We start from the raw sequence: 17103 nt of genomic DNA on the forward strand, positions 1-17103 counted from the left end.
GATTCCGACTTACGGTGACCCCCGGGACAGCCTAGAACTGTCCCGTGGGGTTTTTGAAGCCGTAAATCTTTAGAAAAGCTGATGGTTCATCTTTCTTCCACAGAGATACTGGTGGGTTCAAACCCACAACCTTTTGATCAATAGCCCAGCACTTGGTGCACTTAGCCAACAGTGTTATATGGAGATGAAATATACCAGTGTTGGAAATGTCTGTGTTTTAAGCAATTTTTTAAAATTCATTTCATGGAAAGTTTACAGAGACTTAGGGTTTCCAGTCGTTCATTGTTGCACTTTTCTCCCTGCCCACCCCCTCTCCCCCAATTCACTCTTCTCCTTGAAAAGAAAATCTCTTTCATTGTTATGCAATCCCTCGCCCCAAGTCCACTGCACTATGCAGCCTTCACTCTGGACTTCTGTAATGACAAGAATACCCATTCATATGCCCCTTTTAAACAGTTCTCTCCCTCATCTGTTTCAATGCAGTATACATCATTCCTCCCCTCCTTTTCTGTCTTCCCTCAACCCTAATGTCAGTCTCATTTTACAACAGTGGCCCTATGCAATATTCGTCCTTTTGTGACTGAGATACTTCACTCAGCATAATGTCCTCCAGGGTCATCCATTTTGCATAATATGAGTTCCTTGTTTCTCAATGCAGCATAGTATTCCATTGTGTGAATATACCAGAGCTTCTCTATCCATTCGTTTGTTGATGGGCACTTGGGTTGTTTCCAGCTCTTTGCTATTGCGAACAAAGCCGCAGTAAACATGGGTGTGCATATATGTGCTTGGGTGGCAGTTTTGGTCTATTTGGGGTATATTCCCAGTAGTGGAATTGCTGGATCAAGTGGTATTTCTATTTGCAAATTTTTGAGAAAGCGCCATACAGCCTTCCACAGTGGTTGCACTATTTTACACTCCCACCAAGAGTGAATGAGGTTTCCAGTTTCTCCACAACCTCGCCAGCATTTGTTGTTTGCTGTTCTGCTAAATTTTGCTATTCTTACTGGGGTGAGATGGTATCACATAGTTGTTTTTGGTGTTTTAAGTATTTTAAGGTTGTATTTTCCAAATGAAAAGCAGACACTTTGTGCAAGGTGTGAGGGGGTAACGATACTTTGCCTTGTGCTTCCTGTGCCGTTTTAGGGGACAACTGTGAGGTGAGAGACCCCAGGCACGGCAACGTGTACAGCCTGAAGCCTCTGAGCTTGAACGACACCGTTGTGAGCGCTGGAGAGTACATCTACCACTTCCGCGTCTGCGGGCAGCTTTCCCCAGGCGTCTGCCTGACTCAGGACAGGTCCCGGGCGATCTCTTCCTGCCAGGAGAAGCAAGGACCCCAGGGCTTTCACAAAGTGGCAGGTACCGTGACTCTTCGGTTTCTGCTCCAGAGGGGTGGGATTGCACGCTTGGGAGGCCAGGCCAGAGAGTCTCATTGAGCTGGACACGCAGCTGCCGTATTCTGGCGGGTCAGCACCTTGGTGATGCCCCCGGTGGTGTTGATGTTCTTCATTGGGACCTGGATGGGAGTGTTGTCAGCGAGCGTGTACTCACGACCCTCATTCAGCAGTACCCAGTAATGATGCCTTGAGCCTGGTGCATTGTGGGTAGTGGTATGCACCGTTGAGTCAGAGGTGTGAAGGTAAAACATTTGACCTGAAAACCACATGTCAGAATTTGACCACATGTCAGATTGCTGAAGGTGACAGTAAGTTTGAGGTCTTTGGACAGTAGCTGGCATTCCCAGCATGGTCAAGACTTGTAGAGCTTGCAGGGAGTTGGTAGGAGCCTGAGGTGTGTCCATAATGGGCAGCCCGGGGAGAACAAAAGTGGTTTTATTTGTCCTACATGATAATGGTGAGGAGGGCAGGCTGTCCAGTGCCGGCTGCCAGGCCCCATGCCCTCTGAACGTCCACTCGGGCCGCCGGCACCCCACGCGTGCTGTGTGCAGACTGGGTATGCAGAGCACGGTTCAGTGTGCTTATTTCTCCTGGAACAGGTCTCCTTTCCCAGAGAGTGACCTATGAAAATGGCCTGTTAAAACTGAACTACACAGGTGGGGACATGTGCCATCGGGTGTACCAGCGCTCCACAACCATCTTCTTCTACTGCGACCGCAGCACCCAGAAGGTGAGGGGGTGCTGGGGCCCCCGGGGGTCTGCTGAGTCAAAGACAGTGTTTGCAGGAAAGAGAATGAAATGCTCATCAATTTACATAGACTTGAATGCAAACGTCTTCCACTGTCTTCATCTCTGAAACAAAGTGGCACCTGACACTTTTGGTTTTTATTTTTCAAAACCTTGGCTTTGTTCATTTTACCTTATTACAGCAATGTGTGTTTATATGATGTTTATATGTTACATTGGGGATTTTTAAGTGTACCATTGGGCATAAATTTTACCTACAAGTGGCACCCTTTTTAGCCCTTTTCTTTCTAAGACTTTTTCACCGCTCAGTAGAAACTCGGAAGCAGTCACAGCTGGCCTCCCTTCCCCGGTGACCACTGACCCACCTCTGACTCTGCCCTCTTGCCTCTCAGTATAGGTAGCACGTCTAAGCAGGGTCGGATGACACGTGCCCTTCGTGTCTGACTTAGTTCTCTCAGCTCCTGCCTGTTGTAGCGTGTAACGGGGCTTCCTTTCTCTGTGAACAAACAACCCGTTGAATGTACACACACCATTTCGTTAACCCAGTCGTTGTTGACGGGCACACAGGGCTGGTTTCCACCTCTTGACTGTGTGAACGGTGCCGCAAGGAGGGTGTGTGGACAGGTGACTGAGTTCTTGCTCTCGAGCCCGTCGGGGGTGGCCCTGTTCCCTGGAGCTTTGGATTCTCATTGAGACACCTGTGTGCCCACCTTTCCAGCCGGTGTTTCTCAAGGAGACTTCCGACTGCTCCTACCTGTTTGAGTGGCGCACGCAGCACGCCTGTCCTCCCTACGAGATGACCGAGTGCTCCTTCAAGTAAGTTCACGTGCATGTCGACCCCGGAGGGCCAGGCCACCTCCGTGCGCTTCTGCGTTCGGAGCTCGTGGCCTGGAAGGCAGGCCATTTGTCACTTCAGTTCTGTTGGTCTCAGTGCCTTAAAATTGAAGGGGATTAACAGCGATTTTAAACATGAGATGTCGAGGAGCAAGGAGTTAGAGTGAAGCAACTGGACGAGAAATGAGACTGTTGACATAGAGTGAAGAATGTTGCTGGTGTCGCTGATCATTAAGTCTAGGAACTGGAACAAAACTGGATTTTGTTGTATATTTCCACCAAAAATTAAAATATTACTTTAAAAATTTCTAAAAAAGAAAATGTGAGGGGATTAGATTCTTTAACTTCTTCCAGACCCCTCACAGCCTTCTGAGGTTAATTACTCAGCATCAGGATAGGTGTGAGTCTGATAGAGATTGGTGGAACCCCCCCCCCCAAGATTTTGGCCCTGAGACACTCCCCAGACCAAAACAAGCCTGCCCCAGAGGTCACGTTTCAGCCCTAACATGGCTAGACCTCTAAAGTGAGCCGCAGTACCTGTGAGGAACGTGCTTCTCTCATGACTCAGCAGTCCAAGGCCAAGGGCAGCATCTGCCCAGCTGGAAGCCTAGAAGGCAGCGCGGGTGGAAGTGGTTAACTCAGGTAGAAAGTGGACATGAGTGGGTTGTAAGGAATGTCATAAAACGTGTCAATTGTTGAATAGAAAATTTTCACTCAACACCACAATTTAAAGAAGAAAATATTCGTGTGGGTGGGTGACGGGAGCAGAGTAGATAAGTCAGGCCCTGCACTCCTCAAAGTCTGAATGCAGCAGGCTGGGCCAGGGCCCCTCCGGTCTTCCATCTCCCCCTCAGACATGTGTTTCTGGGATCATGGTGATAAAGAAGACTGATTTCCAACGTGGAAGGCCACAGTGGGGCGGTGGGAGTGCGTGGAGCGACGGGAAGGAGGCGGCATGCCTAATGTTAGTTTCCGTGGTTTTTCTCTTGTTCTTTGAACTCCTTTTATCTGTGACTTAGTTCCTCCTGAAGTTGGCTGTGTTGAAACAAGGGCGTCAAGTTGAGGTCTTCGTCCGCATTCGGTCCTCATTTGGACTCAGAATCAGACTAACTCAGAAACTGACCAAATGCAGCGTTCTAACTGTGGCTTTCTCTTCCCATCAGAGACGAAGCTGGAAACTCCTTCGACCTTTCCTCCCTGTCAAGATACAGCGACAACTGGGAAGCGGTCACGAGGACAGGGGCCACCGAGCACTACCTCATCAACGTCTGCAAGTCCCTGTCTCCGCAGCCTGGCAACGGTGAGAAACGCAGCAGCCCTGGAGGCAAAGATGGGGTACAAGGGAGAGGCAGCCGAGGCCTTGCTCTCAGCCACACGCAGACGCTTTGGCCAAGGCACAGAAGGAAGCACGTAAAGGGCCTTAGTGACTGATCTTTGGCGAGTCAGTGCTATAGGTTCTGCTGAGAAAGTCAGGCTTCCAGCCCCTTTGAACATGAGTGGGTGAGGTTAGTAGATGTGAAGTTGATGGTGACTGATTCTTAGCATGGAGAACAGGAAGGCAGGAAGCAGGTCTGCCCACTCCTGGTATTGCGAGAGTGACCTTTCCAAGCAGCATTCACTAGCATGCTCGGCGCCACTGCAGAGGGAGCGTTCAGGTTGGACGCGTGGTCTTCTGAGACCCCACCGGCCATAGCAGTGCTGCCCAGGACCTCTGTGCAGTGCTCAAGAGCAAACTGGTCCGTGTTCCTGGGCTTTCAGGCAGCCCCCCCACAGCTTGCCTGTCTGGAGAACGTGGCTGTGTGTTCTGTGCTGTGGGTTAGGACCACGGGCCCGGTCCCCACACTGTGGTGTGAGGGTGGCTTGGTGGAGCATCACTCACACTGTGAGGTGGGATTGTGAATTTGGGTACTTCACCCAACACCTCACGGACCTTTCTGGGCTTGGGACTCATTTTTATTTGCTGGTATTCTTCGTATGAACTGAGACGTTTGGCTTCACCTCAACAGTTTGGGTTCCTCATGTTGGGGTTCAGAAAGAACTTAGACCGCTGCTCCTTGGGGTCCCCGCCTTTGTCAGGAAGGCGGGAGCCGGGCACACCTGTCCTTCCTCAGAACGCCACCGGGTGACCATGGTCACGCCCCCGTGTTGCAGAGCCTTGCCCCCTGGAGTCGGCCGTCTGTCTGCTGAACAACTCCAAGAGTGTGAACCTCGGGCGCGTGAAGGACGGCCCTCAGTGGAAAGACGAAGCTGTTGTCCTGGAGTATGTGGACGGGGACTTGTGTCCAGACCAGATTCGGAAGAAGTCCACCACCATCCGCTTCATCTGCAGTAAAAACCAAGTGGTAGGTGACGCCCTGGTCCTGCTGTAGAGCGTCTGCGGGCCGGAGGCCAGGCCTGGTGGGCTTTCTTAGGTCAGTGCCTGACAGGCTCATGGAGGAAAGGGAAGGGGAGGCAGAGGTTTGGGAGAGGTCCTAAGGGACACCAGTGTCCCCACGAGGGCATCGTGACCCCTCGGGTTTGTCCAGTCAGCAGCAAAGGGGCACAGATTTATCTAGAAGGAGTGAAGGCGCCGGCCACTTCTGTGCAGAGACGCTCACGGGGCCACCACGTGGACAGCTCCTTGTGTTACCTGCTGTCTGTTCGAGGGGCTCTTTGTTGTGGGTTTCGGTTGGCTTGGTTTTCAGGATTTTGTCGGCTATTTCTTCAGTAACCTCTTTGCCCGCCTGTCCCATGAAAACCTTCCTGGTCCCCTGTTTTGTGGTATTTCAGAGACACATGCTGACCCTTTTCTCTCCTGAATGCGCCCCTCCCCTGTGAATACACTGAGGGGAAACGTCCGTGCTGGGTGGTTTTGCGGGAGGCTGGAGCGACTGCAGGTCAGCGGACCCCCTGACAGGAGCTCCCTCCGTCTCTGTGTTGACCAGCGGTCCCGGCCCATGTTTGTCAGCGCGGTGGAGGACTGCGAGTACACCTTCTCCTGGCCCACGGCCGCGGCTTGTCCTGTGAGAAGCAGCATACATGACAACTGCCAGGTCACCAACCCCACCACAGGTGAGAGCTGGCCCCGCTCCGCGTGTCACACAGTCCTCCCCCCGCAGGAGAGAGACCCCAGTGGGCGGCCGACCCTGCTGGCCGTGCCACACGCAGCGGGTGCTCCGCTGTTAACCAAAAGGTCGGCAGTGTGAACCCACGGTGCTGCACAAGAAAGACCAGGCAGTCTGCGCCAGTGAAAATCAATCGAGAAAAGCCCATAGGACACAGATTGGTTCTACTCTGATGTGCGGGGTCGCCACGAGGCCAGATTGACCTCCAGCAGCAGGGTGATAAGTCAGTACAAGAGTCAGTGAGTCGCCGTGAGAAGCTGGAAGTCTTGGCGGCAAGCTGAGGTCCATGTGAACACAGTGGGGCTTGGTCTCCTTGCAGTTCCCCTGGGGTAACGGGGTCCCCGCTTCTGTCCCCCACAGGCCACCTCTTTGACCTGACTTCCCTCATCAGCAAAGCTGGTTACACGGCGGCCTACAGCGAGAAAGGGCTGGTGTACATGAGCGTCTGTGGGGAGAACGAGAACTGCTCCCCCGGAGTGGGTGAGTGGGGGGCCCTGACCTCCCCAGGGTGGGTGAGTGTGGGGGGCCCTGACCTCCCCTGGTGTGGGGCCTGGCTGTATGATGATGGTCTCTCCAACTATTCCGACAAAATGGGCAGGTAGAACACGGGGGTAAAAGCTCTGCTCTTGAGCTGGGGAGGCTGAGATGGAACAGTGGATGTGTCAGATTTCCCACGACCAGTCTGGCCGTTTGTAGTGCTTGGTTCTGTGTGTCTCCTGGGACTCTCTCCTCCGTGACAATCAGCCTGGCTGCCACTGCCCTGAGCTGCCCCGTCTTTGTGCTCCAGGTGCCTGCTTTGGACAGACCAGGATCAGCGTGGGCCAGGCCAACGGAAGGCTTACCTACGTGGACCAGGTGCTGCAGCTGGTCTATGAGGAGGGCTCCCCTTGTCCTTCCAAGCTGGGTCTGAGGTACAAAAGCGTCATCAGCTTCGTGTGCCGGCCAGAGGTGGGGCCCACCAACCAGCCCATGCTCATCTCTCTGGACAAGCAGACCTGCACCCTCTTTTTTTCCTGGCACACTCCACTGGCCTGCGAACAAGTGGTAAGTTTGTGACGGACGCAGGCTGAGCGGAGAGACACATGACGAGCCCTAGCCCCTGAGCTGAGAAAGCCAGGCTGGCCCCCCACTCCTGACTGAGAAGGGGCAGCCAGGCCTGGAGCTCTGAGCTGAGAGCACTTGAGGGAACAGTCCTGGGTCCCAGGCTCCCACACCATTGTGGCTCGCTCGCCTACAGGGCGTTCCCAGGGTTCCCGGCACCCTGATTATCCCAATGATAAAGGGGTAAAAGCCTTCCAGTGGTACAAAGCAAAACATCATGGGCCATTAGTCTGCTCTTTGCTTTTTAAATTCTTACCAGCCAGCTGACTCCTCTGCTATGGTGTCTGTGCCAGTTCACGCCTCCCTGTGTGAATCAGAGGAGAGCTTTGCTCTGTGGGGTTGTTCTAATCCACCCAGAGGCATCCACCTCAGAAGAAAAGTCTAGCAATCTACTGGGTGGATTTGAACTTCCAACCTTCTGGTTAGTAGTTGAGTATGCCAGGTGTGTGCATCATTCCAGGGCCTCTGTAAACTTTGTTAGGGCCACTTGGTGGTGGTCAGTGACATATCACAGTGGACTTCACTCAGCGTTTTTCCACTCGACAGATGGAATGCTCTGTGAAGAACGGCAGCTCCATCATCGACTTGTCGCCCCTGATCCACCGCACGGGAGTCTACGAGGCTTACGACGAGAGTGAGGACGACACCTCTGACACCAGCCCTGACTTCTACATCAACATCTGCCAGCCCCTGAACCCCATCCACGGCGTGGCATGTCCCGCCGGGGCAGCTGTGTGCAAAGTCCCCGTCGACGGGAACCCCATCGTAAGTGTGGGACACACACACGGGGAACTCACTTGACAAGACGTGGAGCACTGGCCTCCCTTCCCACTGGCGTCCCTGCTGTGTTTCGTGGTCTCAGAGGAGGGAGCTGGGTGTCCACAGCCAGGGATGACTTGCTTGGAGACTGAGCTGGCAGCCCTGTGTCTGCACGTCTGGGGACATATCTCTTGTTTGTGCCGAGAGTCCCAGGACTGAATGGCGAATAGAGACGTCTGTGCCTTAAGTGGCAGGAAGGGTGGTCAGCCCCCCCGAGTGCACACACCCCTCCGTTCTTTAGGGGTCTCCTGCATCCTGAGCAGTCACTGTGCTGGGTGCAGTGTTGAGCACACAGGGGGACAGTGAGCAGCCCGCCTTGGGCCACATAGGAGCCCACAGTGTTGGCCCGGGGCTAGGAGGGCAGCAGGCTGCATGGTGTGGGGGGACAAGGAGGCTCCTCCAGCCACAGTCATGGCGCTGAGCACTGCAGGGTGGGAGACTGAAAACAGAGGAGAGATAGGGGATGGTCCCCGGCCTCAGGGCTCAGACCCCGTGTCCTGACACTTCCGTGTGGCTTTGGGACGAGGGTCAAACGACACTCAGCTGTGTCCACTCACACTGTTTTTTAGCCTCTCTGTTCAGAAATGCTGTGGTGAAGTCTTCGTGACAGCAGCCCAGGAGTCCGCTAACCTTGGCCACCGTTAAATTCCTGAAACCTCTTCCCATGTGTTCTTTGTTCAGGACATTGGCCGGGTCACAGGGCCACCGACGCTCAACCCCACGACCAACGAAGTGTCCATGTCTTTTGAGAGCACCACGCCTTGTGCAGAGGACAGACGTGTCAACTACACCTCCGTCATCACCTTTCACTGCAAGAGAGGCGTGAGCATGGTGAGCCTGCCCGGCGCCGTCCACAGGCCGCGGGGTGGGTGGTGGGTCTCAGGCCTGGGCCTGCACGGCGGGCAGTGCACCCAGGCGAGTGCCGGTGAGCCCACAGGGGCACAGTGTGGTGGGCTCACACTGGACGGGCCTGGCTTCTCATGGTCGTGAGGGGCTGGGGGGCTGGGAGCGTGGTCTGGTTCTGAAGAGTCAGCCTCTGAAGTCCCTGGTGCGCAGTTCTGCTCTGACACGCATCTGGGGTCACAAGTCAAGGCTGACTCCCGGCAGCAGATGCCTTGGTGGGTTTTCGTCTGCACAGTGGCATGGAACATGGGTCTTGCTGTCTGTCCTTGTCTCTGCCTCTTTAAGGAAAATGTTGAGAGGGGCACAGTGAGGGCCTCCTGAGTGTATGTGGGTGAGAGGGAGGCAGGGAGGCCTGGGTTCCTTGCAGCCCCTGTGCTGGACTCCCCCACCCGGTGAGGCCAGTGTGGGGACTTGCTCAGGACCTCCTGCCTGGGCGCTGGGAATGGGTGCCTCTGCCCTCTTGGAGGACGCCCCACCCGGTGAAGCCAGTGTGGGGACTTGCTCAGAACCTCCCGCCTGGGTGCTGGGAACGGGTGCCTCGGCTCTCTTGAAGGGCGCTGGTGTGGAGCGTGGTCACCGGGAGGAGGTGGGCAGAGCACCCACCACATGGCCAGCTTGCATCACACGGTGTGAGCCACACGCTGGAGCTCCGGGTTGTGAGGGCCTTTGCTCCCCTTCACCGCAGGGAACGCCCAAGCTGCTGCGGGCCAGCGACTGCGACTTCCTGTTCGGGTGGGAGACCCCGCTCGTGTGTCCCGACGACGTGCAGACCGAGGGCTGCTCCCTGACGGACGAGCAGCTCTACTACAGCTTCAACCTGTCCAGCCTGTCCACCAGCACCTTCAAGGTAGCGGGCCCACAGTGTGGTGGCGCAATGTGCGGGCACTGTGGTCCTCACACTCGTAGCCTGGTCGTCTGGGGGTGGTCACCAGTGTCAGGACGGGGGCTGCCTCTGCCCGGGCGTCTGGGGTGGTGATAACCAGCATCCTCTCAGGTCCGCCTCTGCCTGATGGCCTGGGGTTGTGGTCACCAGCATCAGCGCAGGTGCTGCCTCTGCAGGCACGGCGTTTCCGGCTCTAGACTGCCGCTGACTGCAGCCCTAAGGTCAAAGCTCAGGATTGTAGGTCTCTGCAGGTGGGGCTTTGGGGAAGTGCCCACTCGGGTGGGCGTACTTGCTGGAGAGCACGGGGGGCCCAGGAACACCGGAGGCCTGAGCCTGGTGGGGGCGGGTGGGTGCGTCCTCCCCAGGAGTGGGGGTGTGTGTAATCACTGAGGATTCGTGATGTGTGTGCGTGATCACTGAGGATTTGTGGGGGGTGTGTGTGTGTGGGGGTGTGTGTGTGTGTGTGTGTGTGTGTGTGTGTGTGTGTGTGTAATCACTGAGGATCCCTGCCCCAGGCCTCGCTGGACTGTGTCACAGCCTTCACCTTGTGGCCTCCGCTTGCCCCAGCCTATCCCGCAGCTGCCTGCGGTCAGTGTATGGGAGCGAGGGACTGTGGGCGCCCTTTCTCTCCAGCCTGGCTTCTGGAAGGAGTAGCCAGGGTCTCTGGCCACCCGGCAGGCCTTGGTTAGGCCGGCCTCTGCCTCCCAGACTTGACAGTGGGAACATGTGGCTGGACGCTGGCCTCTCTGTGTGTGCAGGCTGCTGTGAACCCTGATCATGGGTCACCTGTGCTGGGGGGGACTGTGAGACCGCAGGCCAGCAGGCCAGGTCATCTCTGTGCAGCCATGCCCGTGTCCCAGCCGCTCCTGTGGACAGCAGTGGCTAGGGCCAGTGCACACTGACTTTGTATTCTGAGACCAGCTCTCTTGCACGTGTAAGGGAGGCCCCTACCTCCCTGCAGAGGGGTCCCTCCCCCTCTTCAAAGAGGCCCCTCCCACCCATCCTCTCATGACAGGTGGGCCCAGTGGGTCTGGGTCTGGCAGGGGACCAGGGGGGTGCAGGAGGGGCTGTTGGCATCGACACTGTTCATTAACTCAGTCTCGACAGTCCCCAGGTGCAGGTGAGGGACGGGGACCTCAGGTAGGTGGACATGGCCCTGGGTCTCCTGTGGCCTCCACAGCAGGCCTGAGGCCTGGGTATCCTGCTCGCTCACTGCTCTCACTGGAGGGGTGATGGGGAGCCTGGGCGCAGGGGGATGTGGACTCTTCAGTGGCAGATCTGTGATGCCCAGGTAACCCCTCTTACACGCTCCTCAGACGAGGTCTTGAGACCTGGGGACAGGAGTGGCGATGGCTGCGTCAGCCCGTGCGTGATCCCACAGTCCTTCCCAGAATTCCCAGCATGACTTGGTGTCTGTCTGTCTAGGTGTCGCGAGGCTCTCGCACGTACAGTGTGGGAGTGTGCACGGCGGCTGCCGGCGTGGACCAGGGTGGCTGTAAGGACGGCGGCGTCTGTCTGCTCTCCAGCAGCAAGGGGGCCTCTTTCGGGCGTCTGGCCTCCATGCGGCTGGACTACAGACACCAGGACGAGGCTGTGATCCTTAGCTACGTCAACGGTGACAACTGCCCCCCAGGCAAGGCTTCTAGAAAATACTAACAGACCCGGGGCGGGGCTGGGGGAAGCGGGCCCAAAGGAACCATTTTTGCCAGGAGGCACCGCCTAGCAGTCAGAACACTGGCCGGGGACTCACTCCTGAAAGGCTCAGGCGGGTGGCTGGCCAGTTCCGGGGTCCTTGGGGCATGTTGTGTCAGCACACAGCTAACGCACCATTCACGTCTTCCCTCCAGAAACGGAAATTGGCGAGCCCTGCGTCTTCCCGTTCATTTTCAACGGGAAGAGCTATGAGGAGTGTGCCGTGGAGGTGAGGCCCAGGCCCTGGTGCGCCACCACCGCCAACTACGACCGAGACCACCAGTGGGGTTTCTGCAAGCACTGTAAGTGGGGAAGGGGGTGCCCGGAACGCTGCCCAGCAACCCCGAGACGAGGGACTCCAGGCCTCAGTGTCCAGACAAAGGCCAACGCTTCCTTTGCACGTGCTTTCCCATGCAGTTAATTGACACCTTCATATACTTAATTTTCTTATTAGGATTCTTTTCCAGCAAAAGGGCATTTTTAATTGTTACCTGAGACATACTGTATTTTTTCGTTAACAACACACACTTTATGTGAATTTTACAAACCATATTACTCCTTTGTAAACTAGCTTCCTGTGTCCACTTACGCAGCTTAAGTGAGTGAGTGTGTATGTGTGAGATTTACGTGAGTGTGTTATAAACCAAAAACCTGGGCATGTGTAAGCGTAGAGGTGGCCGACATAAAGCCAGGTTGGGATTGGGGTGCCGGTGTCGGCCGGGCCCAGGCCTCACCCAGGGGCAGGGTCTGCATGCCAGTGTCTTTGGACCGGGGGCCAGCATGGCTGCCTCTGCAGAAGGACTATTGTTAGATGCCATCAAGTCTGTCATTAGATGCTCAGCTGTAAAGAGGAATGAAGTAGCAAGGCACGTGGCAGCGTGATAAATCTTGAAAACAAGATTTGGAGTGAAATAAGTCAAACAGAGAAGGATGAATACTGTACGGTTCCATCCACGTGAAACATCTAGAACAGGGAATGCATAGGAAAAAAGGTGTCTTGGTGATTAACTCTTAGCTGAAGCAGCTAATGTCCCCTGATGCTCGTTTGACTGCAGCTGGTAAATAGGAAAGCCAAGCCTTGAGCCCGAGACCAGGTTCTGAGCCTGTCTGGACCCCTCTCTCTCGTCCCCACAGCCAACAGCCACCGCACATCAACGATCGTATTCAAGTGTGATGAGGACATGGAAATTGGATGGCCCCAGGTCTTCAGCGAGGTCCGTGGGTGTGAGGTGACCTTTGAGTGGAAGACTAAAGTCGTCTGCCCTCCAAAGAAGATGGAGTGCAAGTTTGTCCATCAGCACAAGACCTATGACCTGCGGCTGCTCTCGTCTCTCACCAGCTCCTGGTCCTTCGTCCATGATGGCGACTCGTGAGTCCCCTTCACCTGCCACTTCACAGACGTAGAGGGTGACGGGGGCTCGAGGCACTCGCTGGCTTACAGTGTGGCGTTTTACCTCAGTCAGGAATAGAGGGTCACGCAGCTTCGATGGGGACAGTCCTCCCAGGAGCCATCCCGAGGGTCAGGCCCTGGGCACTGGAGGCTCTTCGGATGGCACGGTGCCAGGGTGGGCTCCGGGGAACCAGGGAGGCCAGAGCTCGGCCGTTCATTCACCCTGAGTGGAACCCAGAGAATCCTGTCTGTGGGAGTTCGTGGGTTGGCTTTGTGGGCATTGGCTAACTTTGACAGGAGCGCTGGCCGGTTGCCGGCTCTGCAGCAGTTTGGGTTGGTTCCAATAATGGCTCCAAGTGTAGGTTCCACTCTTGGCACGTTAAGTCCATGCTGCAGGGGAGAGTGGAATCGTAGGGTGTGTGTGACTTCCTGAAGGCACATCTGTACTGAGGGTTTCAACCACTGCCCGCCCCACCTCCAGCCTTCCTTCCTGAGCTTTAACCCTTGAGATTCCTCCCCTTCATCTTCCTATAGGTTCTCTGTCGGGGCCTTCCCTTCCCCCATCCTCCTATATATCCATCAGCATCTTCTCCGTCTTCTCCGCCTTCCTCCTCCTTACCCTTCTCCACTTACAGGTATTCTATCAGGGTCTTAACCTGCTTTCCTCCTTAATCCCCATCCTCTTTTAGGTACTATATCAATTTGTGTCAGAAAGTGCACAAGGGCCCCTCCGACTGTTTGGACAGAGCTAGCATTTGCAGAAGGACGGCCTCTGGCCACGTCCAGGCGCTGGGGCTGGTTCACACACAGAAGCTGGATGTAGTGGGTAAGGGCACACCTGGTCGGGGGGGGTCTGTGGGAGGGGTGCGGGGCATGGGGGTGTCCTCAGGGCAGTAGGGCTTTGTCTAGGCTTTGGGAGAACGCTTCCACGGGTCTGCCTATGACTGTCTCCTGGAACATTAAAAACATGCACGGCATTATGTGTTCTGAGGTCACATATTTAAATGGGTTCTGTGGCCGCGGGGAGAATCTGCCCTCCAGGGAGGAAGTTGGCGTGTTCACAGCACGTCTGAAGTCCTCACTGGGCGTTGAGTGGTACTCTTGGTGCTGCTGGGGAAAGTGAATCCAAGTGAGGCCTTTAAATCTGTAGAGCAGATTCTGTAGCCCCGGCCAGTGCGAGTTGTGACGCGTGACGTCGTGGCTCTGATGCCCCTGGGGTAATATTCACTTGGAACTTGTGCATTTCAGACGGTCGAATTGTCATCACTTACACGAAAGGCTATCAGTGCGGTGAAAACAAGACCGCGTCCTCGGTGATCGAGCTGACGTGCGCGAAGACAGTGGGCAAGCCAATGCTGGACAGGTGGGAGGACAGGCGTCCGAGGATGACAGTGGGACTTTCACCCGGGGGTTTGCACTCGTGAGCTGGCGAGGATGTGGGGATGCCTGGGCGTCCCGCACCGAGGTGTACTTTGCAGGGACACTCCGCTGGGGAGGCGTGTCAGTACAGACACACCTCGAGCAGGTGGGTTCCAGACCCCTGGTGGGAAGTGAGTCACGGCGGGATTTCCACATGCACAGAAAAGACCTATTTAAAGAGTGGTCTGTGAGGGTATGATGGCTTGGTCAGAGGGTGAGATTCCCGGAGAATGACCCAGTGCCCCCCAGACACAAAGTGAGCCCGGGGTGCCGGAAGGCGATGTCCTTTGGCCTCCTCACCACGGGGCTGCTGCAGAGCAAATGTCCACAAAGGGCAGTCAGTCCAGGTGCAGCGACACTAGGCCTGCTGGTGGAGTCCAGCAGCGTCCTGCCCTCACTGGACTTAGTGCACTCCTCCTTGCCCAGCACAGTGCGTCTTCAGCTAGCCTCCGTCTGTCCCAGTCACAGCGGGCTCCAGGGGTGTAGACCAGTGGCCCCAGAGGCCAGCCTTCCTGGCCCTTGATCAGGTGGGGTCCTCACCTGGAGTGATTGATCTCCCCAGGGTTCTCCAGACAGCCCAGTGCCAGGTGCTAGGGGGAATTTGGCCAACAGAGGGCACATGTGAGCTGATGTCTGTGAGCGAACCTCTGGGCTCCAAAGGGGAGCCCTGGGGATTAATTGTCAAAGGATTTCGTCCCTTATTGTGCCTGAGAAGCTTGTGAAACAAAACTTTAGACATCTGGGAGCACACCTCAGCCTGTTGGTGCTTACAAGGTTTGAGAAATCTGGAAGTTCCTAGGCCTCAGCCTGGGCCGTAGTGGCTCCATGGTGGAGAACCCGTCTTCCGTGAGGGAGACTCAGGTTCGACTCCTGGCCAGTATGCTCGTCAGTGGAGACGTACGCGCGCGCGTGTGTGTGTGTGTGTGTGTGTGTGTGTGTTGCTGAGCGGTGTCAGCTCTAGAGCCTCCAGACTAGGATAGACTCGGAACAAAGGCAGGGGTCTGCTCCTGGAATTCAGCCCGTGAAACCCCTGCAGGTCATGTCACCATGCAGAGGGTCACCGCGTGCAGGGCAGACCTTACGGTGGCTAGCAGCAAACCCAGAGCTGTCTTCTGCACTGTTCTGGAAGCTTCATATGGGCTGCACTCACTGGACACTGGAAAGGGTTTACACAGAGTTCCTGGGAGGGTGGGGTGTCAGGGCCACCCATCTCACTGGGATCCTCAGAGCATCGCTCCACGTCACAGGGCGAGCTCGCTTCGTAGTGGCGAGGTGCTGTCAGGGAAGCGTTCCCTCGGCGTGGTGCTGGGCAGAGTGTGACTGAGGGCTGTCCCTGCTGCCTGCCTTCCAGGTTTGACATCGACAGCTGCACCTACCACTTCCTTTGGGACACCCGGGCTGCTTGTGCGGTGAAGCCCCAGGAAGTGGAGATGGTGAACGGGACCATCCTGAACCCTGCCAGCGGCAGGCGCTTCAGTTTGGGAGACATCTATTTCAAGTGAGTCAGAGATACCCCTTCTGCGCTCGGAAACGGAATTCATGATTAGTCCAGCAGTTCAGATCTCATGCTGGTTGAAGCTCTGGGGCAGGGATGCTTTGTGTTCGAGCTACTGTTGCCAGGGTAGTTGCTGCACTTCTCTTCAACCTAGAGAAAACATTATGGCACGATTAAGCTTTAACACCAAAGATGGTGAATTCTCTTTGAGTATAAAAATAAAGTGCCTCTTCTCCCTTGACCTTATGTTATAAGCCTCAGCTGGAAGCCGAGAAAATGTGTGAGCAGAGACTGGGGCTGGCGAGGTTGTGAATGTTGTTTCTGTGGCATAGTGGGCAGGAGGAGGTGGTATGGAGGCAGCCACGGACTCTGGGGGAGCGAGGTCTTACAGTGATGTGGGGAGGGGAGTCTGCGCTCCTTGAAGTCTGACCACATGACCTCCACCAGGCTCTTCAGCGCCTCTGGGGACATAAGAGCCAACGGGGACAAGTACCTGTATGAAATCCAGCTGTCATCCATCACCAGCTCCTCCAACCCTTCCTGCACGGGGGCCAACATATGCCAGCTCAAAGCTAGTGACCCGCACTTTAGCAGGAAAGTGGGGACTTCGGATAAAGCCAAGTACTATGTTCAAGGTAATTGTTGCGTCTCAGTGTTCCCACTTAACGCCTTCAAAAGAAGAACTTGGAAATTTTTCATCAACAAGTATCGTTGAAATTCTAAAGCAGAATTTTGATGTGGATTCTTCAGAGTAGCACAATATGCCGGTGCCCTGGACATTTCATGGCAGTGGGATTGGGCCTCAGTTAAATGAGCACGCAGACAGCAATCCAGCCACCCCTGGTCTACAAGCAGTGCGTCTCAGGCAGGGTTAGGGAAGGCTGTGGGCGCTGCATCCTGAGAGTTACAACTGAGGGAATTTTAGCCACTACACTTCATTTATTTCAAACTTAAGTCTTACAGAAGGGTTCGGGTTCTTGTATTTGTTGGGAAGATTAAAAGACAAGGTGGAGAGGCCTGTTGCTGTTTTTAGGTCCTGTTGATTTGGTTCCAGCACGGAGGGGCTCTGGGTGCAGCCGAACAGAGCTGCCACGTCCTGCACCGTCCTCACATGTCACCTAACAAGGCCTGGGCCCGGAGTCGCAGTCACTGTGTCACACTGTGTCACTCCATCTCCTAGGGGGTCTTCCTCTTTCTCTCTGACCCTCCTCTTCACCAAGACAACATCTTGCCCCAGGGACTGGTACCTGCTCATAACATGCCCATACTATGTGAGAGATAGTCTTGCCATCTTGCTTCTGAGGGGCTGTTACTGT

General features: G+C 55.5%; 1 protein-coding gene across 1 annotated transcript in view; it reads left to right on the top strand.

The window, feature by feature from the left end:
- IGF2R (insulin-like growth factor 2 receptor) overlaps positions 1-17103 on the top strand; it is a 105513-nt gene that overhangs the window by 84246 nt on the left and 4164 nt on the right. Inside the window, exons 28-45 of the mRNA XM_006882819.1 lie at positions 1147-1362; positions 2000-2130; positions 2866-2963; positions 4145-4281; positions 5133-5323; positions 5906-6032; positions 6446-6565; positions 6873-7129; positions 7733-7951; positions 8687-8836; positions 9594-9755; positions 11217-11424; positions 11639-11785; positions 12618-12852; positions 13563-13699; positions 14122-14236; positions 15644-15790; positions 16235-16422. Coding sequence (XP_006882881.1) covers positions 1147-1362; positions 2000-2130; positions 2866-2963; positions 4145-4281; positions 5133-5323; positions 5906-6032; positions 6446-6565; positions 6873-7129; positions 7733-7951; positions 8687-8836; positions 9594-9755; positions 11217-11424; positions 11639-11785; positions 12618-12852; positions 13563-13699; positions 14122-14236; positions 15644-15790; positions 16235-16422 — 2985 coding nt within the window. The remainder of the gene's footprint in view (positions 1-1146; positions 1363-1999; positions 2131-2865; positions 2964-4144; positions 4282-5132; positions 5324-5905; positions 6033-6445; positions 6566-6872; positions 7130-7732; positions 7952-8686; positions 8837-9593; positions 9756-11216; positions 11425-11638; positions 11786-12617; positions 12853-13562; positions 13700-14121; positions 14237-15643; positions 15791-16234; positions 16423-17103) is intronic.

Source organism: Elephantulus edwardii, unplaced genomic scaffold (assembly GCF_000299155.1).
Source record: "Elephantulus edwardii isolate Elephantulus edwardi_28Jun2011 unplaced genomic scaffold, EleEdw1.0 scaffold00024, whole genome shotgun sequence".
Lineage (NCBI taxonomy): Eukaryota > Metazoa > Chordata > Mammalia > Macroscelidea > Macroscelididae > Elephantulus > Elephantulus edwardii.